The sequence below is a fragment of the Cercospora kikuchii genome, assembly GCF_019650295.1.
Source record: "Cercospora kikuchii DNA, contig_00005, whole genome shotgun sequence".
Lineage (NCBI taxonomy): Eukaryota > Fungi > Ascomycota > Dothideomycetes > Mycosphaerellales > Mycosphaerellaceae > Cercospora > Cercospora kikuchii.
The window spans coordinates 1,648,444-1,670,956 of record NW_025408586.1 but is presented as its reverse complement, the minus strand read 5'-3'; the positions used below and the strand labels follow the sequence as shown (position 1 = coordinate 1,670,956).

Sequence of the window (22,513 nt, the reverse complement as noted above, 5' to 3'; positions counted from 1 at the left end):
GATGGCCCCAACCCTGCGCGTGCCCGGGACGCGTTTGTCTAAATATTTGGTGCGGAGGGCTGGCGACAACGACGTGGTGGTGGTTGTCTGGGACAATCTCCACGCGCTGCAGCAGCTGGGCGAGCAGCACGTCGTAGGACCGCCGCCAGCACGCTCTGCTCTCGCCTCTGCCTCCATCGCAAGTCGCAGGTGAGATGTTCCGTGGCCAATGATGCGGCGCCCTGCATGACGCTGCTGCCCTCGAGGCTGCACGTCCACCTCACAGCTCTTCCAGCTCCAGTCCTTCCAGCTCACTTCCCGCGCATCCACGAATCCAACACTCGCACCACCCCGTCACCGTGTTTGGTTTGCGCGCATGGGCCACTGCGTCTGGGCTTTGCTTGCATTTGCATCAACTGCACATACTTAACACGGCATTATCCCACGCTTTGCGCGCGGACGAGCAGCCATGGACGACTTCGACGATGGCGACTACCTGGACATGGACAACGATTGGATATATGTCGAAGACGAGTACGACTTGGCAGTATGTATCCGCACTCCCCCGACTGCGACTTGCCGCTTGTGCCTTTCTCTCGGGAGCAGTCCTCGCAGACCATCAAATGCGCGCTAAGACACTGGCAGGACGAGTTAGCAGAGAATGCAATTCCCGATCCTGGATACATGGGCACCTCGGCGGAAATCGCAATGGAGAGCTACGAGTTCGACTTTTATGGCTACCAAGAAGACCTCGAATATGGCGAGGATCCATACTGGGACGCCGCAGATCCCAGAGCTGCACATGTCCGTCCGAGCAGGGTCACAAAACCCACTCGGACTGGCGCTAAGCGCAAGCGGAATATCGAATCGACACCCTCCAGCAAGAGACAGAAAATTGCACCGATTGCCCGCGAGGCCCAGCCTGTAATTTTTCGTAGCAGATCTGCGCGTCAGGATGCCCAGAGTCGCACAGCTCCTACAGTGAAGAGTGCAAAGACGTTCGCATTGTTGCCTGATTGGCGAGAAAGATTCAAAGATGCCGATGGTTTGGTGAAGACCAAGCGAATGCCCGCTGCCATGGCGAAGGCTGCCTACGAGGAGGCGCCTGACGAAAATGGTGAAGAAGAGGTTGAAGAGGCCGAAGAAGCCCCGACAGACGCAGCTGAACTTCAAGATGGGGAGGAGGAAGAAGAAGAGTGGGAAAGCGATGAAGAGGAAGGAACAGAAGGAGGCGATATTGACTTCGATCCGGATACACTGAAAGCGATTTTGGCACAGAGGCTAGCAGAAGCTGGTATCACCGGGGCTGAGAAGGCTTCTTTCCTGGAATCTTTCAACGACATGCTGTCCGGAGAAGGCAAAGGCGAAGCCGCAGCAGCAGTGTTGGAAAAGGCCCAGTCTGGCTCTGGTCGCAAGAGGAAAGCAGATTCCGCGGTTGGCCTGGAGCCGGAGCAGAAAAAGGGAAGGAACGGAAAAGGTGGGGCTTGAAGATATACGAGAGCATGACCGGCGGACGGTCTGCTTGTCACAGTATCATGTTTGTGATAGCGTTCTAGCGGCAGGCGTTCTGGTGGATGATAGCATTGGCCGTATTAGACCCTGCCTTGTAGATGACCAGGTAGGCAGGGTGGAATGGCAAAATGGCATGGGTGGGACAATATATTACGTGCTCTGTTTCATGGCTTCTTCTGCCGCGCTGGCATACTAAAGGATCTGCGCAATCGTAGAGTATTTAGCCACAACGGACGGGACCAGTTCCACGCGACCTGTTGAGTTCTTGTTTCCTGTCTGAAGATGCGTCCCTGACTCTGCTATCCTCGAGAAGCTCGAGATTCTTGATCTCCATATGTCTTCCAAACCCTGTCAAGCAGTTTCTGACCTGCTTCGAGCTGGCGATAGACGATCCGAGAGTGAGACTAAGGCATATACCCTCACCGACTTCATGCCTGTCGCTGCTTCCACCACAGCCAGACTTCCACGCATTTGACAAACATCCAAGTGTAAGCCGATTGCACCACTTCAATGACGGTGCGGCACATCTCACAACCATCCCATATCGGTCTGCCAAACAGGCGGGCATTGATCAGGTCCAGTACTTCCAAGATTAGGTAAAGGCACATGATGCCCCACCAAAATCCATTCGATGCATGTTTCCAAGCCCTGAACAGCCCGACCAGGATCGCGGCGTCAATGCGGATGTAGGGTGGCATTGTTTCTCGAGCCCAGTATGGATCCCGGTAAAATGGTGTTCGCACGTAAAGCCAGCTTCGATATGGATCGGGAATAGGCGTGTTGTCATTACCAGACGACTTCCGCCGGGCGTCGTTATGATAAGTCCTGCTCATTTGTCGCAGAGCATGAGTGTAGCTCTCCCATGGTGCCAAAAGTCTCGGTCGTAGACCAATCTTCCTGAATGTGTTGAAGACCGGCTTTCCAGCAGAAGCATTCTACACCTCCGCCTTCCCAGCCTTCCTCACACCAAAGAAATAATTCCCCCAATCTTCACTCCCATCCACGACCTTCCAGCCCAGACCCGGCACATACACCACACCCATCTGTTGCCACCCATCGCCACCCACCAGGACGTCCAACTCCTGCCTCCCCCTCGCCCATTCCCGCATTTCACCAGGATTGATATACTGACTCCAATCATGTGTCCCCCTCGGCACCATCCTCAGAACCTCCTCAGCAACAAACTTAGTCGTAAACCAACTCGTCCCCGTCCTCGCAATCGTACTCCCCACAAGCCATCCTCCAGGCTTCAAATGCCTCAACACATTCTCCAAAAACGGCGCCGGCTTTTGAATGTGCTCAATCACCTCAAACACACTTATGACATCAAACCCCTCCTCTTCGTTCTCCGGAAATGGAAGCTCCTCGATCGCAATATTCTTATACGTCAGCCTTCCTGGCTCGAGTAACAAAGGATCCTGTCTGGCATGCCCCTTCGCGACTCGAATGCATTCTGGCGTAGGATCGATCGCAAGGACACTCTTCGTCATAGATGACCTCGCAGCACTCTCAGCGAAGATGCCCCCTCCGCAGCCGATGTCAAGGAATTTCAGTTTCTTTTGCCCATTTTGTATCTCCGGATAATCGAGGTCGCGGGAGAGACATTTTCGGATGAATTGGTGTCGCAATGGGTTCATGAGATGTAGGAGTCGCGAAGACCCGTGTGGATCCCACCATGATGAGGCGAGGGTGTTAAAGTGAGAGACCTCGGTCGCATTGACGGAGCTTTGCGAGGATGAGGAAGGTGCAGCAGAGGCATTAGTGTTGTATGTGGCGTATGAGCGCAATGGGGTGACGTTTGCAGAGTGCGTGGCGGAAACGGCGTGGGAGCGTTGGAGCGCGAGTGTTCGAAGAGGCGGTGGAAGGGCCAACAGGCGACGGGCCATATTGTTGGATGCCATGACGGCAATGGGAGTTGGTGGTGTGTGAGCTGATCGAGGTCGGCTAATAAGTTGCAACTGGAAGTTGAGCTGTAAGGTAGAAGCTCGGGCGGAAACATGCCGCTGCCGCAATGGTGAACGCGAGTAACTGCACGTGTCGTTCTTATCAACTCCTTTGCTTTGCTTCAGCTACAAAAGCTACATGCCACAGGCCAGAGGCCATTCTCCATTCGCACAAGAATCAAACGTCCTCATGCCGCTAACCTCTTCTCAAGAATCGGCATCTTCTCGCTTCACGAACTCATTCGCCCTCACAGACACAACAATCATGACATCGTGGCCTTCGCAAAAGCCTTCATGGGGACTAGCAATCTGCTGTCTCCTGGACGCGAGGCTGCCCGTGTCTGGCCACTGTAGTGTCGACGCTAAGGATCCGGATCCTCGGGCAGCAGCGTAATACATAGTATGTTCGCCGAGTATGAGCGTGGCTTTGAACCCCAACGTCGCATCGAATCGCACAACGCGACTGGCAAGAGGCTTCTGACCTTACCACACCCAGCGAAGGGCATTCGTTATGGGACCCGAATGTAGCTGTTCCCTAAGCATGCGCGATGTTATGGCCTGGAGCCGAGGCTTCTCTGGCGGGCTTGCACATGATGAGAGCCGTCGCCCTGTCGATTTTGGTGGCAGATAAGGCGACGTGCTTTCGCCGCACACCTCCGCCGCACTCGGTCGCAACCGCATGGGGTTCCGTGGAATTTGCTGATAGCATCACCTGGCATCGCTTGATGCCCAATGATTGCTGACTGTAGGCTCATCTCTGGCAGTAGAGTTCAACCTCGCCAAGCCCTCCGATACCTTCGCCGCGCTGCTCCTTCCACGTTTCGAAGGCCGTCTGTACATCTTCGTCGCTCTGCATACTCACGAGATCTTCCTCGTCGAGGTACTTGAGCTTCACATGGTTCTCCTTAGGACCTCGATCGCCTAGGCTCAGATTGGTTGATCGTTGAAGCTTCGCATCAATGCGATCCTTCAGGGTCTGATAGCTGATATTGGTCGATACGACCAATGTCAGGGTCTGCCCTGCTGCGGGACAGATGACCCGCACTTTCAACTGAGCTGGAGTTGGTTTCGAGCCCTCTTCATCAACTGGTGTGGGTGGCACGAACCCGGCAGGACCGGGGCCTCCCATCGGAGGTCTGGTGCTTCCGGGTGCCATCGCTCTTGCGCTGGCGTGCTGCATCATGCCGGGCCGAGGTGGATAATTGTATTCTACTGGCGACGTCTGATCGGCATTGGATGACTGTCGCTCCCGTAGCATCTGAGGTGAGCCTCGCTCTGGGATGCCCTCGGGATATGCTGATGAGTTGTTTTGGCTTCGGTTCGGATTCGAATACGGAGCAGGCATCTCGGGCAGAGGCGGGTGGCCTGCGCCCCTCGGTTGCATGCGTTGGCCGTTGTGGATATCGGGACTGCTAGCGGATCGATTTCTGGGACCGGGCATTTGCATCGAGCTGTGCATACCAGCCGGTCCTGGTCGGCCGGTTGATGGAACGCGTGCCGCAGGTCCATAGCCATTTGGCGGCTGACGACCCATTGCAGGGGCAGTGAAGCGCGTCGCGCCATGTCCCTCCTCGTAATACCCATTGGCGGGCATATTTTGCCTCGGGAACGAATACATACCTGAGCTTGTACTCGTGCGGGCAGACATTGATGACATCGGGGAGTCTGTAGGCGAAAAGTAGCTGTCCATGCCAGCTTGGCCGCCCGGGGACTGTGCTGCTTGTTGAAGTTCTCTTGTGCGCAAAGACAGCGGTCCCTGCATCGTGCCAGACGGCAGACGCGGCGGTGGTACTCGCGCCGTTGAGCCTGACAGATTGGAGACAGAACTCTCCCCGGTCGTGCTTCTTGACCGCAGGGAACTTGAGCTCCCATTCCGACTTTGAGATAGACCACTTGGATAACCTCCCGACCCTGACCAATGCCCGCTGCCTACGGCGGTCTCGGCATCGTCTTCGTCGTCGTCCTCATCGATGGCTTCCTTGTATGGATTCTCGAGCGCTTGATTCTGCATAAACGTGAATTCGGTGGCGCTCGTGCCGCCGCGAGTGCTACTATCGCTGTTGCGGGTAGTCGATGCTCGCTCTCGGTACCGTCGGCGTTGTACTTCGATCTGTTGTGCCCACTTTCGCAAGGTTTCCTCGGTGGTGAACCTTATAATGAAATTTTCGATGCTGGGGTCACCTTTCCAGAAAATCTGACATGTGTATGAGCCTGCAATTCAGAGCAAATTAGCCAATTCTTGAACATACCCGGTCATCACTCTTAACCATCAGGGCCGAGGACGACTGCATACCTGGTTTGGCCAGAGACACGAGATCTGTCACGTTTTGCATAAAGATTCGGCCCTTGAGCTGGAGCTTTGGCTTGCCCTTGTTGTCAACCATTGGCTTATTCGAAAGTTTGTTCTTGGGTTTGCTAGGGTCAATGTTCTTGCAGCACAGCAGGATAGTTTCGAAAAGGTAGACGTGATACTGGGAAGCGTTAGCTAGAACACAGTGTCATGCGGTTGTGGTTCTGTTCTTCGGATTTGCTCAAGCAAAGCAGCGAACAGAGCCCAAAGACGACTCACCTGCCGTTCACCATCCTTGCCATTAGCAAGGTTCTCACTTTTCAAGACGGTAAAAGTTCCATAGAGCAACAGTTCACCAAAACCTTCGACGCGGTGCCCCTTCCAATCCTCGACTCTATGCTTGAGCTCCTGGACGGCCTCCCGCTTTTCTTCCTGGTCGACTGCTCGATTTGTGCTGTTGAGAACCGAGGTCGCTGCTTGCATGCCGTTCATGAGGTCCTGCTTTCGCTCTTCATCCAAATCGCCCTTCTTATGCAGCTGTTCCAAAAGAAGTGGGTATTTTGTCAATCTCTGGAAAGGCTTCATCAAGAATGAATGAAGTGCTGTTGGCGACTCAACCATTTGGCGCATTTCTATACTGCCGCCCGCTTCTCTGAGCTTGCCGAATTCAGCAATGACAGTTTTCTCACACTTGCGTTGATTTGCAATGTAAGGCTCGTACACTTTGAAAGCCTCGCAGTAAAGCAGGAATAGCTTGCCCCAGTTCTGTTCCTCTTCTGGCAAATAGTTTGTCTGTTCAACGCGAATCAAGAAGCGTCGTTGAAAGTCCAACAGTGAGTTCAGGTTGAGAAAGATGTCGTGCACAGCGTCGCCGGGAATCACACCTTTTTCTTCCACCAAGTGCTTGAACGCTTGTAGCAATTCAAGATGCTGAACGTAGGTCCTTTCGGAACTGACTAGTTCCGCGATGATGTGTTGCCGTTGGGTGCGCTTCATGCCTTTCTCAGCTTCTTCGAAGTCCGACGCCGTGGGCCGTACATCCTCGACAAGACCACGTTGGACCAGCACGTCCAGTACTCGATTCACCACCCGGGCTACTTTGACGAATCCGGTCGTGTCGTCGCCATACAAGTCGGTAATGATGAAGAGCTCTTCGCTATGCATTCCCAGATCATTCATGCAGGCCTGGATGAATTTGAAAGTGGCAGCCTTTGCCTTCTTCTCTTCCTTCACACCCTGCGGCATGGCCAGCGGCTGCTGTGGTCGTAGCTCGTTGTACAGCAGCATGAGGGGATAGCCTCGGCGGAATGTCCTCCATAGCAGCGTCACAGGGTCAGTGTCGTCGTCGGCCTCTTCCTCCTCCTCGGCCAAGGACTCACTGAAGCCAGGCACACCCAAGAGACGTCGGCGGAGCGCGACACATATTTGGAACAGCGAGCTGCTAGCGTCGGCGACCGAGTTCATGATATTGTCCGTCCGCACGACATCTGAGCTGCCGTTCGGGGTAGACATGCTGGCGGTGGAGAGGTTGGAGGCATTGGTTGGCATAGGCGGGGGCGTGAAGAGGGTCGAGTGCGCGGTGTCCTGGGTCGCACCGCTGCTGCGGTTGGTGAGCTGCGACTGGATGCTGTAGTTGGATCCGGTATGCGCCTGCGACTGCAGCAGTTGGCTTTGCGCAGCGTCGGCGCTCATGTTGGGGTGGTGTTGCTGTTTCGCGTGGTCGGGGGCGGCTCCTGGGGTCGAGAACGGGGCAGTAAGGGCTCGGAAGTGGGCATGCGACGCGATTTCCATGTCGCTGTCGCTCTACGCGGCGGACAGCATAGCAGCGGAGCCGGCTGCGGGCGACGGAGGGGTGGTGCTGCACAGGCGGGTGGCGAGTGCGTGCGGTGCAAGTGGGAGCAGCAGCAGTGGCAGCCAGCAGCACGTACTGGTAGCAGGTAGCGATAGCGGGCGGGACCAGGGGAGAGATGAATCAATGAATTAGGGGCAGCAACACACAGGCTGCTGCTAGTGCCAGAGCGCCAAGGTTGCTGTCTACCTGCCCAACCGGCCTGCCTCTAGGAGATCCTGGTGCGGATGCGCGCCGCGAAGCTGGTCTGGTGCTGGTGCTGGTGCTGTGCCGTGCGCGAGACTTTCGACCGGGTCGCAGGCGGGGGCAAGCGTTCGCAGGCAAGGGACAAGGCAAGGCAAGGCGTGCGGTTTGTGTGAGCGAGGGGAGCGCAGACAAGAAGTGGCGTGGAGGACGACAGCGACGAGAACAAAGCTGCCACCGCGTCTGCTTCTGCTGCTTCCAGGTGCAGCAGAGCGGCCAATCACGCGCGCGGCGGCCTGTGTTTCACCACGAGCGCAGGGCGGTTTCAGCAGCACCGCACCGCACACTTCACCCGCGCCTCTCCTGCGCTTGTCGTCGAGTGCTGCTCGCGTGCCGGCCTGCCCATGACACTGTTGCTGGGCGAGAGTGCTGCCGACCGAACTCGAACTCGTCGCACTGCGCCCGTGCCCGTGCCGTCCGCCGCCCGTGCGCGCGACACCCGACCCGACCGACGGCCTGTGGAAGGCGCAACCCAGCTCGACCTGCGTCACGTTGCCTCGTGCTCTGCCTCTGCCTCACAGTCCATGCGCACACCACCGTCGCCGCCGCCGCCTCCATTCACCACCGCTGTCGGCATCGCATCGCGCCGCGCCGCGCCCTGCGACTGAGCAGCTCCCTGTCCCCACCGGCGCCGACCTCACCTTCAATCTCACCCCGCGCGCACTGATAAACACGACTTCGCCGCAGGTTTGCGCCATGGACCACACAAACCACTACAACATGGCTCGCTCGCCCATACAGCTCGACGAGGGCTTCTCAGAAGACGCCCACAGTCAGCACGGCGACGATTCCATGGACGAGTCCAACGGCCTCGTTATCGGCAGCAACGCGCATCTCGAGCACATCAGCACACTGGCCTTGACATTATCTCCATCCCAGAAATTTGGTACGTCATTCGTTGCGCCAACGGCGATGCGCTGACTGACTTCTGTCAGGCCTCATTCAGACGCTTGCTGCTAGTCTGTCAACCGCCGACCTGCTTGTGTTGCACAAGACAATCGGCTCTCTTGTCTACTTTGACCCTGTGCACTATCTTCCTAATGAATTGATTTTGGAAATATTCTCGCACCTATCCCCGCGCGACCTCCTCACGGCATCGACCGTGTCCCGTCCATGGCGAAAGCGGACACAGGATGAAGAGCTGTGGCGCCACAGTTTCGAACGTGAGGGGTGGGTTCTGGAACGATCGAAGTTGGATGAACCAGAGCAGTTGGCACGGAGAAGAGGAGTGGAGCACGCGCAGCACAAACTGCATACCACTCGACCAGGCTCTTTACTTGAGCGTCATGGCAGTCGGAAGAGGGCCCGGAACGAGGCTTTCAGTGAAGATGAAACACAGCGGGCGCAACATGGAGAGGCATCCGTCAGCAAAGCCGCTGAAGTGACAGGTTCCGAGGCAGATACCAATATGGAAGGCGTCGAAGCCACTAGTGAAGTTGAATTGGCAGAATCAGCCCCTTCTCGGGCGTCTAGCTCTACAGATGCGACGTCGATTGACAGTCGCATCGAGCATAAGCCATCGGATGGGAGCGCTCCTGACGATGCCCATGATCTCGTGGTCAGTCCATCGGTATTCACGAAAGGCAGCACAAAAAACCCGGCCAAGGTCAGTTGGCCGTGGCTCTACAAGCAGCGTCGCAGATTAGAGAGCAATTGGGACGCGGGAAAGTACACAACCTTTCGTCTACCGCACCCTGATCACGAGTACGAGGGGCATAGAGAATGTGTCTACACCATCCAGCATGCGGGCAACGACCTGGTCTCCGGTTCTCGTGACAAGACCATTCGCTGTTGGCACCTGAACACCCAGCGATTGCGCATTCCTGAACTCAAGGGTCACGAAGCCAGCGTGCTCTGCTTGCAGTTCGACGCACGAACGGATGAAAAGCACGACATCATCGTCAGCGGAGGCAGCGACAATTATGTCATTGTCTGGCGCTTCTCTACTGGCGAGATCTTGCGCAAGATGACGGCGCCTCATACCGAGAGCGTCTTAAACTTGCGTTTTGACGATCGGTACCTCATCACTTGCTCCAAGGATAAGACCATCAAGATTTGGAACCGACATGAAATCACCAACACCGACCCTATCATCCCTGCTCGTGTGCTACCACTATTTGCAGACGGGCCTGCATCTTTACCCCCTTTTACTCTTCTGGATACCCTTTACGGCCACCAGGCTGCAGTCAATGCAGTCCAGATCAATGATAATATCATTGTGTCCGCATCCGGAGACCGCACCATCAAGTCGTGGGACATACACTCCATGAAAGAAGGGCCCAGCCATCGCAAGTCATATACAGGACATACTAAGGGCATTGCGTGTGTCCAATTCGATGGTCGCCGGATCGTCAGTGGATCCTCTGACAATTCCGTCCGCATATTCGATTATGATACGACAGCAGAGGTTGCCTGCCTCGACGGCCACAATAATCTCGTACGCACCGTCCAGGCGCGCTTCGGAGACATGGACACCGTCACCAATGAAGAGCTTGCAGAGGAGGCAAAGGAGGCAGACCGCAAGTTCCTGAAAGCTCTCGACGAAGGCAAGCAACCGGTCGAACCGTCGCGCATCCGGAGACAGCGCAATGCTGGCTCGAGTCGCCCGTCAGATATGCTAAGCTATGGCACCAAAATTCCACCTGGCGGAGGAGGCAGCAGGTGGTCCAAGATTGTTTCCGGATCCTACGACGAGACCATCATCATTTGGAAGCGCGATCCCAACAAAGCTGGCAAGTGGAGGCCCAACGTTCGCCTGCACCAAGGATCTATGACGATCGGCAGCGGCAACAATCGCGTCAGAGTCAACGTTGGAGTGACTGTCAATGGCGCACCTCTCAACATGGCCAATCCTGCTGCGCAAGGCATTCAGCCAGCGCAAGCAGCCAATGCTGCCCATCAAGCCCATATGATCCTGCAGCAAGCGCATAACAACCTCGCGCTGGCGAATGCCGCGCTTAGCGATCCGGCAGTCACAAATGCCTCCGTGTTACCGCAGTCGCAAATGACTGCTGTTGCCGCTGCGCAAGCCAACTTGAATCAGCAGCTTCAGATCGTGGCTAGTCAACAGAGTGCTCAAGGGCATGCGGGCGCCTCCCAAGCCCCCACTGTCACGTCCCACGCGGAGGTTGCGCAGGGTGCCCCCACCACGAATGTTGCGCCGCCGAATACACAACAGACGCACGTGGGAGCCAATGCACCGGGTCCGGCACATAATGGTACGGCAGGCGCTGCAGGACCCGCGACTGTCAATGGCGCAGCACAGCAAGCGCCGGCGCAAGCTGCGGCCCCCCAACATCACCATCATCACGGCCATCATCATCACCACCATGGACACGCGCACGGGCATCGTTCCGAATCGAATCGCGTCTTCAAGCTGCAATTTGATGCTCGCCGGATCATTGCTTGTAGTCAGAACAAGGTCATCGTGGGCTGGGACTTTGCCAACGGAGACAAAGACCTCGAGTGGATCGGTGATTGGAGCCGAGAAACTAATTGAGCGAAGCGGTAGTTCACATGCGACACAAGCGGCAACGAGGCGCGAGAGTCACTCAGAGACGGTGGCGCCCAGGCCCTAGATTTTAGAGCATTCTTCTCGCATGATTTCCGGTAGGACTTGAGATCTCCGAGATACTGTAAAGACACGCAATTCCTCATGATGAGGGGACAGATGGCCGCGGAGACTCTCGGCACAACGTCAGCGCACGGCATATATTGAGGAACACAAGCTCAAGCGAACTCGTAAATGCAGATACTTCCTAGTAGCACTCCCAACTCTGCGGAGGTCTGGGAAGTTTTCATGGCTACTGCCAGCAACGAGAAAATGGTACCAAAAACTCCGTCCGAACAGTCATGCAATACAGCCTGCGAAAATCGTCACAGATAGGCTACTATTCGTATCTATCCAATCATGCTCTCGCCTCTTTGACATTCGTCTCAATCACCTTTACAGCCTCTCTGACTTTGGGATCGAAATGGTGCCGTAACAGTTCCCCTTCCCATACCGTACTTGCAAACGGATTACTGCTTTCCACTTCCTGACCCAAGGCATCAAACACTCCGTCGCCTTTTCTTTCCTCAGTGTACCACAACGCAGCAATTTTCTTGCCATGTGTTTTAGTCACGCTCTTGAGGAGCTCTTGGACTGTGATCGCGCTCTTCTGGGGTAGATGCAGAGACAGCATTTCGAGTTGTTTCACAAACGCTGCCACGCGTACTGGCGGAACATTCTTCGTGTTGATGGGTGGGACGAGGACACTTTGAAGTGAACGCAGGAGGAGAACGGCTGTTGTTGATACGTTGATTTTGGTATCAGTAGAGGAGGTCGTGGGTACGTGGAGACCATTGGGATCGCTCAAATGGGCCTTTTTGGCCGAGAGTTCGATGTCGAGGTCCATGGATAGTGGGATTAGAGTACGGTACAGTTGGCGGATGAAGAATGAGAGGTCGAGAGAGAGGGAATTGGCGGATTTGACGACATCGATCTGACCTTGGAGGAGGGCGAAAGCGGTGATGATGCAGAGTAGGCTCTCCCGTGTGGCATTTCGTCTTTCCGCGTCATCGATGTCTTCTTCGTCTTCTGCTGTGTCGTCTTCCGACGGTTGAAGGGCGGCTTCGGCATCGTTGATCAGGTCCTTGAGAGCTTCGAGCACGTCACCGAAGAAGTCCTGATTGATAAGATGGGCGTATTTTGCAAGACCTTCGAGGACGGCGCCCATCAGATGTTGGATCCTCTCTTTCAAGATGCGGAAGTATGCGATGAAGACCAGCTTGAGGGTCTCAGCTTGGTTTTTGTCCTTTTCTTCGTAAGAAACTGTCGCGTCTGCCTCCTTCATCTCCTTCTCAACTTGTTTCCTCTCCTTCATGATCTTCCGTTCTCGTTTTGTTCTGAACTCCTTCTTGAATTTTGGTTTGGGGCCTTCGTCTTCACGCTTGTCAATCCTGTTCGGCGCCCCTTTTTGCGAGAACTCGTTCAGCAGGCGTAGGTGCAGAAATGTGTTGAGGACGGTTTCATGTATCGAATAGTTGCGTTTCTTCATCATTGTGGTCAGTTGCGATACCACGTCCAGCGATGCATGCCCTTCCTCATCGTCTCGAAATAGCTGTTCTATTGCCTCTCGGCATTTGACGAAATCCGAAGTGACATTTCGACCAGCAAGCTTCTTCACCAGAATTCCGATAAGATCACCGCGATTGTTGAAGTGCGGCACGTTGGTGAGAAGAGTGCAAGCGCAAGATATGGCTACTGTGGCAAGACCCTGCGCATCTTGTTGGCTGACAGTCTTGCTCGTTTTACCAGTCGCCAAATGTTGTAATGTGGAGATATAATTCTTGTAGCCACTGAGCAGTCCTTGCTCAAACGACCGCAACTTCTTCACATCTTTGGAGAGCTTTCCCATGAGGTCCTTTTCTGACATTGGTCTAATCCTGTAACCAGGAATAATGTCCTTGAAAACGGCCAGTTGTGTTGCCAGGGCCAGCTTCTTTATCTTGATGTTGTCCGATTGTGCGAGCTCTGCTAATGCACCCAGCTGTCCAATATGCTCCTCTGGGTCTTCACTGATAGCTTGAGCAGTTTTCGCGAGCTCCTCCTTTGCCAGACGAATCTGTTCTTTGACCGGTAGTGCAGGCTTCTTTGGTGCTTGTGCAGGTTGCACATCAGCGACAACTCCGCTGTCCTCATCATCGCTGGCCATGAAGCTGTCCTCGTCGCTCTTGTCTTCTTGCTGCTCGTCCACGCGGGGATTTTCCACTACACGCCCATCTTGCGTCTTGACCAGCAGCTTATCGCGCTTCTTGTCCTTCTGCTTCCTCTTCGCAAGCCGCTCTGCATAGTCCTGTTCGAGGTCGTATTTGGCGAAGCCTGGAGCCCCATTACGTTCGCTGTCCGGGCTCAGGCGCCTCCTCTTTGTCGCCCGCTCAGCCATTATTCCAGGTTCAGGATGTATGCGCCGGACGGAGCTTCAAGGCCAGCCCGAAAACTTCTAAGACCCTCGTCCCGAGGCTGCCACGCTAAGCCTTATCACAAACCTTATCTAAAACTTCTTGAGAAGGAGCTCCGCATGGTTCGCACTTCTACTCCATAGCATACGGAACGCCAATCCCAGTCCGCCATCATGCGACCTCTTACCGACACCGAAACGAAGACGCTCTTTGAGAAGCTCGCCAACTACACTGGCAAGTCGCTCAATAACCTGATCACCGACACTGTCACGAACGGGAAAACCACCGACCGCTACGTTTTTCGAGTGCAAAAAGACCGAGTCTACTACGTTCGCGAATCGATCGCCAACCTCGCTACCTCTGTCGCTCGCGACTCCCTTCTGAGCTTGGGTACCTGCTTGGGCAAGTTCACCAAGACTGGAAAATTCAGACTGCACATCACAGCTTTGGACGTGATCGCACCGCACGCAAGATACAAGGTATGGGTGAAGCAGAACGGAGAGATGCCATTTCTGTATGGAGGACACGTCGTAAAAGCCCACGTCGGGCGATGGAGTGAAGACGCGCCAGAACATGCAGGTGCCGTGGTATTGAGCATGAATGATACGCCTTTGGTGAGTGCAAAAAATGCGTCAAAGTTTCTTGGTTGGGAACTGGCCTCGCTGACTGTGTGTAGGGCTTTGGAGTTACTGCCAGGAGTACTGCAGAGGCGAGAAAGCTGGACCCCACCGGCATAGTGCTATTCAGACAAGCAGATGCGGGAGAATACCTACGCGAGGAAGACACACTGTTTACCACATGAGCTACCACACAAACCTGAATGGCGACACAGCATAATCTCGTCGCGCCGAAGCCTTTTTCAGGATTCTCGTGGAGCCGACACCATCGAAGACGCGAAGAGAACGATATTCGACTCAATTGTGGCGCATGAGGCACAAACAGAGCGAATGCGACGATGGATTGTGGGCGAAGAATGAGGTTGGAGACCCTAAGACGCTGAACTGGTGACGGGAGGAAGACGATCCGATTGAATAAGTGCTTTGGCTACGGATTCCGGCTAATACCAAGCCCGGGTGGGCATGCGTGTGCACAAAGCACGCCGGTCGCCTAAGAACCAAGGCTCTAATTATGAGGAAAGGACCACATGTTCGCGTTTGTCATGATCGGTCTGACGATTGTGATATTGCATCAGGCTATCGTTCGACCGCGAGATCGTGAGCCATGGCAAAGTGTATCAGCACCTCTGAGATCCCCATGGACCGCTACTATGAGAACTCAAGGCTTGGCTGTTGTGATTACTTAATAGGCTAGACCCAATCAAACGAGCTTCGGCCGAGCAATTGCTCCATGGCTCGTACTGTAGATGGAGCAAGGGTGTCACTCAGGAGAAGGTTTGGATGAAGTAGTCCAACACCTTTAGAACATAGTCCGGCATCGCTGATCATCGCAAGCGCAATGCTTTCCATGAACGTCGCGCAATCATCGAGCCATCGATGCTCGCTCCGCGGAAGATCTGGAGGGGCCTGCAGTGTACGAGTGGATTTACAGTGCTGACATAATAGCTCACGCGATGCCGTGGCGCGTGAATCCGAACCGAAAAGGCTTGTGTGTATGCAAAGGAATGCATTCGACATCTTACGATCCCTTCGGTCGTTGCGGGAAGCGCGAATACAACGCCTTGCGTCGATAATTGTACTGTCAACAGAGTCGCAATCATGTCATGAAGCTATCGCGTCCCGTCCGAGGCCCGTTGTGCTTCTGCGCAAAGTCTGATCGCATGAAACGACCAACATCTACGGTGTGAGCACAGCGACCAGATGCAGTCATCAGAAGTGGATCACTATGCACCAGTACAACTTGCAGCGAACGTCACCGTTTTTTCGATAAGTCAATGTCCAATCAGAGCATGTTGGATCAACGCCCGGCTCTCTTCACGCACCGACCGCCAGCCTTGCAGCGTCGCTCGACCGCCTTTCGGATCTGGCGGAAGCGCGGGAAACCGGACTTTAGAGTAGTGTTTGTCTCTGGCACTCTTGCATAACGAGAAGTCGTGGACCCAAGCAAGGCAGGCGCGCAGGCCAGCACAGTGCAGCGCGGTGTTTTGCATCGAACGGTTTCTGCTTGATCAGAGTTTGTCATCTGGACATCATTCCGTTTAGTATACCAGGGTGGATTCATGGTCTTACTTTCTTCCTGCTCTTCCTCTCTTCCTCTTATTATCGTCATGCTCTGCGAGCACGTTGTGTGCTGCTGTCTTTCACCTTGAGCCGATACCTATCTGTTTGGACGTGTGAGCAGTCGAAGCATTGTCCGGCTGGCACCGGGACTCGCGTGAAGCTTGACGAGACAGATGGCGGGGCGTCATCATCCTGGTTCCGAGAGGTCGGTGTGCCTGTCCCCATGTGCCCATTCCTAGCAACAGCTTTGTGGTGTTCTGTGGTGTGGCACATGAGAGTCGCGTGAGCAGAGATACTGACTGGATTGTAGTACCACCAGGTGCTTCCCAGTGACGATTGCCATTGTATCGTTGGTGTACAATGTGCTGGTTGGATTCTCATGCACGTACCTACCTGACGATCCTCTGTATATTGGCCTCAGCATCCAGCTCTATGCATGGGCAGGAAGTGCATTGAGTGTGCTCGGATTGTTCGGCATAGTGACAGTAAGTATACATCGCTGGGATAGCAGTTGCACAAGGAATATCTAGCTGATCTATCAATGTTAGAAGCGATCCGCTCTCACGACCTCATTCGCGCACTTCCTCCTGCTGGACACCTTCGTAGCTGCGATAGTTCGCCTGCTCATCCTGCAATTCTTCTTCGAAGCCTTCTACGACCATAATGTCTGCACGGCAAGCTACGATCCGACATGGAGCCCTCGAAACTTCAGACACGACATCGTGACGTCTGTTCGATATCAGAAAGAATACCTCTGGCAAACCAGCAATAGAAAGAGATGTCGCGCAGCTCTCAGCGCTGTGCAAATTGTGCTTATCGGATTGGTGATATGCCTCACCGGAGCACAATGTTCTTTGGCCTTCACGATGCGGAAATTCGGGAAAGAGCTTGAGAGAAGAGGAGAAAGGACAACCACGAGGTCGACGTTCAGATCTGTCGATGAGAAGCCGCGTCGCAGTCCCGAGCCATCAATGGCACCATATAGCGACGAAAAGGCGAGACTGGAAAGCGCATAGGTCGAGGAATCTGGCGTTCGGGACACCGATGGTTTGATGTGAAATGATACCCAAGCTCAACGATTTAATGAGATTCCAAATGCATTATCGGCACCAATTTCTTGTATGCCGCCAGCGGTTCGCCCAGTATTTCTCGTGGATATATTCTCGCCGCCCATCCTGACCTTGCTGCATGCCAGTGCTCCTCAGAAACGCTTTTGCCATCTCCCGTGGGTTCTGAGATTTGGGGTGTGTCCATGCTCGGCGACAGTCTGACCAAGCACTCGACTTCGAAGTGTCCACAGCTGTCGCAGTTGCATGAGCATTTGGACATGTGCCAGCCAATGGTCTCCCGCTCATGTGCACAATAGATTCTCCTGATCGGTATCCACACCGCCTCTTCCTTTTCTCTGGTCAAAAGTAGCAGTCGAATCTTGAGCGAGCTCTCCATATGTTGAGGGATTGAGCTGCTCATGAATCGCGCTTGATGCCACTTGCACAACGGAGCATCTCCAATGAAGCGACGAACTGGTGCCACAATGCCACAATGCACGCATCTCCTCCGACCGCCAAGGAATTCTTTCCGTTCGCGTGTGGCACGATATGCTGCGATTCTTTGACAGTCGGTCGCAGTCTTCAACCAGTTGGCTGGCGGATCTGGCGTGGAGAGGTACATTTGCTTGCTCGAGAGTTTGAAAGAAATGAGCGAGGAGGCCGGAAGATAGGATATGACTTCGAGAAGCAACTCCGGCGGTAGGTCCGCGAGACCGACTCGGTACATGGTCTTCGATTTGGTTGTTCGAGGCTCCTCTTCGGTATGCGATGAGCTGTTGGAGCTCAGCTGGTCAAGGAGATATCGCCAGCGGCAGTAGATCTGTTGAAGAAGCCGGTATTGCTTGTTCACCATATAGGAGATCATTTCGAGACAAGCTTCAATGTGATAAAGGAGAATGTGTTGAACTTACGCGCTCGCGCACGAAGCACGGGGCGTGGCTTTCTTAAGACATGAGAGTGAATGCTCGTACCTGTTGGACGTCGTCCCTTGACCGACATGATGTTGTTACACGTAGTCCAAGCGAAAGGTCGCGTGTGAGACAGTGTGTCGCAGGCCCGAAACGCGTGATCCTCAATCACGATCCTCCTTGCCGTGCAAGAATGTAAGGCATCCCGTCGAGCGCTTGATTGTGTATCAATAACTAAACGAGGAGAAAAGCAGGATTTGCGAATGCTGCTCCTCGTTTCATCACCGAGCAAGCATTGCCGCCTACTCGAGCCCACCAAGGGCTGTTCGAAGACGGGTTGAGTATGCACACATCTTCTGATCAGGCGGAGGAGTTGCCGCACACGTGAGGGCTGCTAAGTTGCGCGAGTACGATGAATTAGTGTTTGAGGCATCCTGACGTCTCGCTGAGGATCTGGACCTCGCGTTAGGGCGTGATTTGTTGGTGAGCAGTCAAAGCAGTGTCAATATGGATCTAAGAATACGGATGACTGTCGGCTGCTGTACCACCGCATCTGGTGTACAGGAGGAGACGAGTGATCGGCAGGTCGACGTACGGCAGACACAAGCAGCATGCACGATGCACGCGTGCTACTTGCATGCACTGCTACCTGACCTGCTCTCGACAGTGCATGTGATGCGGCCGCCGGGCATCGTACGTATCGCCGCGCTGGTGCCGAGTGGTAGCTCCTGCAAGGTGCGCAGCGTGTTCCTCTTCCATTGTCGTCGTAGCCCGGTGAATATGGTGTTGCGGATTGGTCATCGCATCTACTCATGGAAAAGCTCATCGTGCGCGGGGTCGATGAAGCTATCGAACAGCTGCAGATGATGGTGGGCATATCGCGGGCGTCATGTATTTCGAGATGCGTTGGAGTCGCTCTCACTGTCCACGCAGCGCGCGCGCGGGCATGTCGTCGCTCGTGGTTGCCGCAGATGGCTGGTGAATACCGCGGATCGCACTGTGAGGTCCAGCGGGGCGTGCGCAACAGACCGCGGCTTCTGTCCGCAGCAGCGAACGGCGCTGCTGGGGGTCAAGCTTTGCTGCTAGGGAGGTTTGCGGCGTGGAGGGACGTGAGAATGGGGCCCGTGTCGCGGCAGCAGACATGGATACCAGACGAGCAGCGATGTCGTCGACGGGCCACTGCTGCACACGGTACGCAGACGTGCCTCGGGCATCCACCGCGCCCATTCGCACTGGCGACGTTGACGGGCAGCACATCGCCATACAAGATGTGACGGGTCGAGTGAGAAACAGTGGAGGCGTTGGTGGCCCGGAAATTAATCGACACTGTAGACGCGCCGAGAGAAGACGGCCTCCAAGGGCCCGAAGGCAGAGCGGAGCTCAATTTGCTTTCTCAAAGGCCCTTTGCCTCTGCCTGCTTCTGCCGAGTCTCTCTCCTCCTCCGTCGTTGTTGCGCCGCGTGAGTCGCTCCTTTCTCGTGCCCATTCCGCCCGTCCGCCCACGTCGTAGAAGGTACGCTCTGCATTGTCTGCCCCAACGTCGTACAACACCCTAGAATTTGCGCTCGCGACCCTCCGTCCGCCAGCCGGCTACATTCAGACTCTGATCTCGCCATTTACCCGCGGCATTCCCACCACCAGCACGCGCGATTTCGGGGGACGACTGGGGAGGGAGGAACGTGTGGAGGTACGGTTCTGATTGCGTGTGCACACAGTTCAAGAAAACTCGATACATCTATTCCCTGCATTCGATACGGATCCAAATACCCTAATCCGATCCGTCCTTCTACGAACATTTCTGGACGACCATGTCATTCTACGACAACAGCGAGAGCTCCTGGGCCGCGCCGGGTCGCCAGCCTTCATGGGAACAGCAAGCACCTCCTTCACGCTCCGCCTCCGGATCCGCCATGTCGCACCAGTCCGATGCCAATGCGTTCGCGTCGCAATTCGAAGAGATTGAGCGGGCAACGGACAATTTGATCAAAAGCGGCAAGTGGTTGCCCACGCCAGTGATGGCCGCGGCTGGAGGGCCGGGGCGAAGGGAGAGCATGCCAACACCAGCCCGCCCCTTTGAATATGGTGGTGACCCGAGGCTGGGCGGAACCCCATCACGGCACCAGTCCGTGAGCAGCGAGTTCAGCAACGATCGCCCGGGCTCTGCGGGACTGCAAGGCTACTATGCCGGCCAGAGATTTCCAGGAAGACAGCCGAGTGAAGCCGAGCAGATGTTGCAGGCCAAGCGTAGGATGGCTGCGCAGCGCGAGCGCGAGCTTCGAAATTACCATCAGGAGCAGCAGTACAATAGGAGTGAGTCAGGCAAGTCGACTGTGCGCAGAGATCTCGCTGACACGGAGCACAGGCGGCAAGCAGCAAGCGCAGGATCGATCCCTTAGTCCTGCAACCATGAGCGAAGAAGATCGCCGTGAACTAATCGCTCGTCAACATCGTGCCTTGTATGGCGAAGGCTCCAGCCTGTACAACGCAGACGGAACCAGAGCGCCTTCGCAGGACGCACGCACATCGAGTGCTGGGCGCGGACCTTCTCCATTGGCATTCGATCCGTTTGGGCAAGCTCAGAGCGGAGCAGATGGATCAGTGCAAATGCCGCCGCGTGATCGCGCTGAAAGTACTGCATCTCCTGTCTCGAATCCACCTGTTCAGCAATTCGGTTTGCTAAACGATGCACAACAGAGTAGCCGGACTTCGACTTCCTCGCCGGGCGAGTCGCCACCACTCACTGGTGTGTCTAAAGGCAGCGCAGCCGGCGTTGCTCCTATCGGTACGAGGCCAGCGCAAGCTCCTGGACTCGGAAAGCGATCCACAACGCCGCTCACGCCTTCCTCGCTCAGCTACGGCTTCAACGCCAGCGACAACAGGCCAGCAAACACGGGGAATGATCAACGCTCGACCTCGGCAGCCTCTAATCCCTCCCTCAGCAAGGAGAGTGCAAGCGGCCTCGGAAATTGGGGCAGCAGCAGTGGGACGTGGGGTCCCGGCAGCAAAAACCTTTCTGTTCAGCCGTCCGTATGGGGCTGAATATCTCACACGAAGAAATGAGCTCACAACAGCTGAAAACAACAGAAGTTGACGATGGGTTAGCGGCGGAGTTTCTCTTGTTGCTGCATTCATGGCATGTGGAATATGGTGTCCTGGGTCTGAAGGTGCAAAATTTGTGGTGCTCTATGGTTGTCAGCATTTTTTCGGGGCCATTCGGGAGCAAACGCTCGGGGAGTGAATCGTTGCATGCTTTGATTTGGCGCGGTTTGGTGTTGTGGCTGGGCATCGTTGGCATGGCTTAGCAGAAGATATCCCTTTGGTACATATTGGATGCGCACTATGCGTAGTGGACGGAGGACGGCTTGGGGAGGTGTTTAGGCATTCGGGTTGCTTGAAAACATATTCTCACATCTTGGGCGGGTTTGCAAGTAATATCTTTGCAGTGATAGCTGAGATACAGCCAAAGTCAGGTTCTTGTGGCGCGACATGTGATTGCTGAGTGATCGTCGAAATGTGCTTGTATCGAAGTCGACAGACTGGAAGTGAGACGTGAACCAGGACTAGCGCTGAACCCTCTCCAGCTCGGAGCCAAGAATGCGGCTCTGCCGCCAAATGTGCAGTCCAGCCGAAGCTATCGTGTCCTCTCCTTCAACCGCGAGTGTGCACAACACGAGATATTTCCAACATTCACCAACTCGACACGCACCACTTCTTCGAATTGAGTCGCTCCAGCCCGTCGTACACGTCGTTGAGATCGCTTTGCGACGCAACCGCCTACAATGGTGAGTGTCTCTGAGGACCCCCATACGGCTTCACAACTTGAGCCTGCGCAAATGAACCGCGATGCACGCGACTCGCCCGCGCCAGTTGTAGCGCATACTTTGAGCACACGATACAGACCATCGGCAAAGACTAATCAATACTAACATCACTGCCTCTTCAGTCTTCGCCACGACCTTCATCCCCGATCAACTCCAACCCGACCACTGGCTCCACGACCGCACGAGCAGCCTCACCTAAAGCCCCAGGTGGACCAGCGACCGCGATCAGGAGGAAGGCTGCCGCAGATAGAGCCGATAAGATCGCCAATGCCCGACCAGCAAGCACAAGAGCCGCGGGAGCAGGTGGCAGCAGCAGCACCATGTTGAGTACGTGGCCACAACCCTTCTGTACACACGTCACACCATAGCGCGGTGCTGGTGGTCAGATGAATGAGTGCTAATATGCGGAACAGGACTGTACACGGACGAATCGCCAGGACTCAAGGTCGACCCCTTTGTCGTTATGGTCCTTTCGATCGGTTTCATCATCTCCGTGGTCGCATTGCACAGTAAGAGACTTTTAGCAGCCACTGAATCGCTGGCAAATACTGATCTTTTTGCAGTTATCGCGAAGTTCACCAAGCGATTCTCGTCGTAGAAGGCATTTCACTTTATCAAATATACCAGATGGTTCACTATTCTCCTGCATAGCAGTCGGTTGCGAGGTGCGAAGAAAAGTATGGCGTTGGAAGAGGCCATGTGGCTCGTTGTTATGAGGCCATTGACAGACGGACGAAGGTCTGAACCGCGGAGCTCGAGAGGAAAAGTCTGGTCCCAGATCCAGTCGGTTCGATATTGAG

The 22,513-nt window shown here is 55.0% G+C and overlaps 7 protein-coding genes across 10 annotated transcripts; 4 read left to right on the top strand and 3 right to left on the bottom strand.

Annotated features, from left to right (window-relative positions):
* Positions 1-448: 448 nt before the first annotated feature.
* Positions 449-1,467, top strand: CKM354_000843700 (uncharacterized protein; the record flags this gene model as incomplete). The annotated part of the gene is made up of 2 exons (XM_044803814.1): positions 449-526; positions 625-1,467. 2 exons carry the CDS (start codon positions 449-451, stop codon positions 1,465-1,467), a joined length of 921 nt encoding a protein of 306 aa, XP_044659749.1.
* A 959-nt stretch (positions 1,468-2,426) lies between these two features.
* CKM354_000843600 (hexaprenyldihydroxybenzoate methyltransferase) lies at positions 2,427-3,392 on the bottom strand (the record flags this gene model as incomplete). Its single annotated transcript, XM_044803813.1, has 1 exon — positions 2,427-3,392. One exon carries the CDS (start codon positions 3,390-3,392, stop codon positions 2,427-2,429), a length of 966 nt encoding a protein of 321 aa, XP_044659748.1.
* A 793-nt stretch (positions 3,393-4,185) lies between these two features.
* On the bottom strand, positions 4,186-7,515 carry CKM354_000843500 (uncharacterized protein; the record flags this gene model as incomplete). 2 transcript variants are annotated; one of them, XM_044803812.1, is made up of 3 exons in its annotated part: positions 4,186-5,628; positions 5,684-5,905; positions 6,004-7,515. In XM_044803812.1, 3 exons carry the CDS (start codon positions 7,513-7,515, stop codon positions 4,186-4,188), a joined length of 3,177 nt encoding a protein of 1,058 aa, XP_044659747.1. The 2 variants fall into 2 exon arrangements, with proteins under 2 accessions (XP_044659747.1, XP_044659746.1); XM_044803811.1 differs by having other exon boundaries at positions 4,186-5,645; positions 5,728-5,905.
* A 997-nt stretch (positions 7,516-8,512) lies between these two features.
* Positions 8,513-11,315, top strand: CKM354_000843400 (uncharacterized protein; the record flags this gene model as incomplete). The annotated part of the gene is made up of 2 exons (XM_044803810.1): positions 8,513-8,702; positions 8,752-11,315. The coding sequence occupies 2 exons, from the start codon at positions 8,513-8,515 to the stop codon at positions 11,313-11,315; spliced, it is 2,754 nt and encodes a 917-aa protein (XP_044659745.1).
* A 409-nt stretch (positions 11,316-11,724) lies between these two features.
* On the bottom strand, positions 11,725-13,743 carry CKM354_000843300 (uncharacterized protein; the record flags this gene model as incomplete). The annotated part of the gene is made up of 1 exon (XM_044803809.1): positions 11,725-13,743. One exon carries the CDS (start codon positions 13,741-13,743, stop codon positions 11,725-11,727), a length of 2,019 nt encoding a protein of 672 aa, XP_044659744.1.
* A 189-nt stretch (positions 13,744-13,932) lies between these two features.
* On the top strand, positions 13,933-14,561 carry CKM354_000843200 (ribosome biosynthesis protein NIP7; the record flags this gene model as incomplete). Its single annotated transcript, XM_044803808.1, has 2 exons — positions 13,933-14,373; positions 14,436-14,561. 2 exons carry the CDS (start codon positions 13,933-13,935, stop codon positions 14,559-14,561), a joined length of 567 nt encoding a protein of 188 aa, XP_044659743.1.
* A 5,139-nt stretch (positions 14,562-19,700) lies between these two features.
* On the top strand, positions 19,701-22,311 carry CKM354_000843100 (uncharacterized protein; the record flags this gene model as incomplete). Of its 3 annotated transcripts, XM_044803805.1 has the most annotated exons (5): positions 19,701-20,202; positions 20,255-20,919; positions 21,836-22,040; positions 22,127-22,222; positions 22,277-22,311. In XM_044803805.1, 5 exons carry the CDS (start codon positions 19,701-19,703, stop codon positions 22,309-22,311), a joined length of 1,503 nt encoding a protein of 500 aa, XP_044659740.1. The 3 variants fall into 3 exon arrangements, with proteins under 3 accessions (XP_044659740.1, XP_044659742.1, XP_044659741.1); XM_044803806.1 differs by lacking the exons at positions 19,701-20,202; positions 20,255-20,919 and adding an exon at positions 21,672-21,674; XM_044803807.1 differs by lacking the exons at positions 21,836-22,040; positions 22,127-22,222; positions 22,277-22,311 and having other exon boundaries at positions 20,255-20,931.
* Between the last annotated feature and the right edge of the window lie 202 nt (positions 22,312-22,513).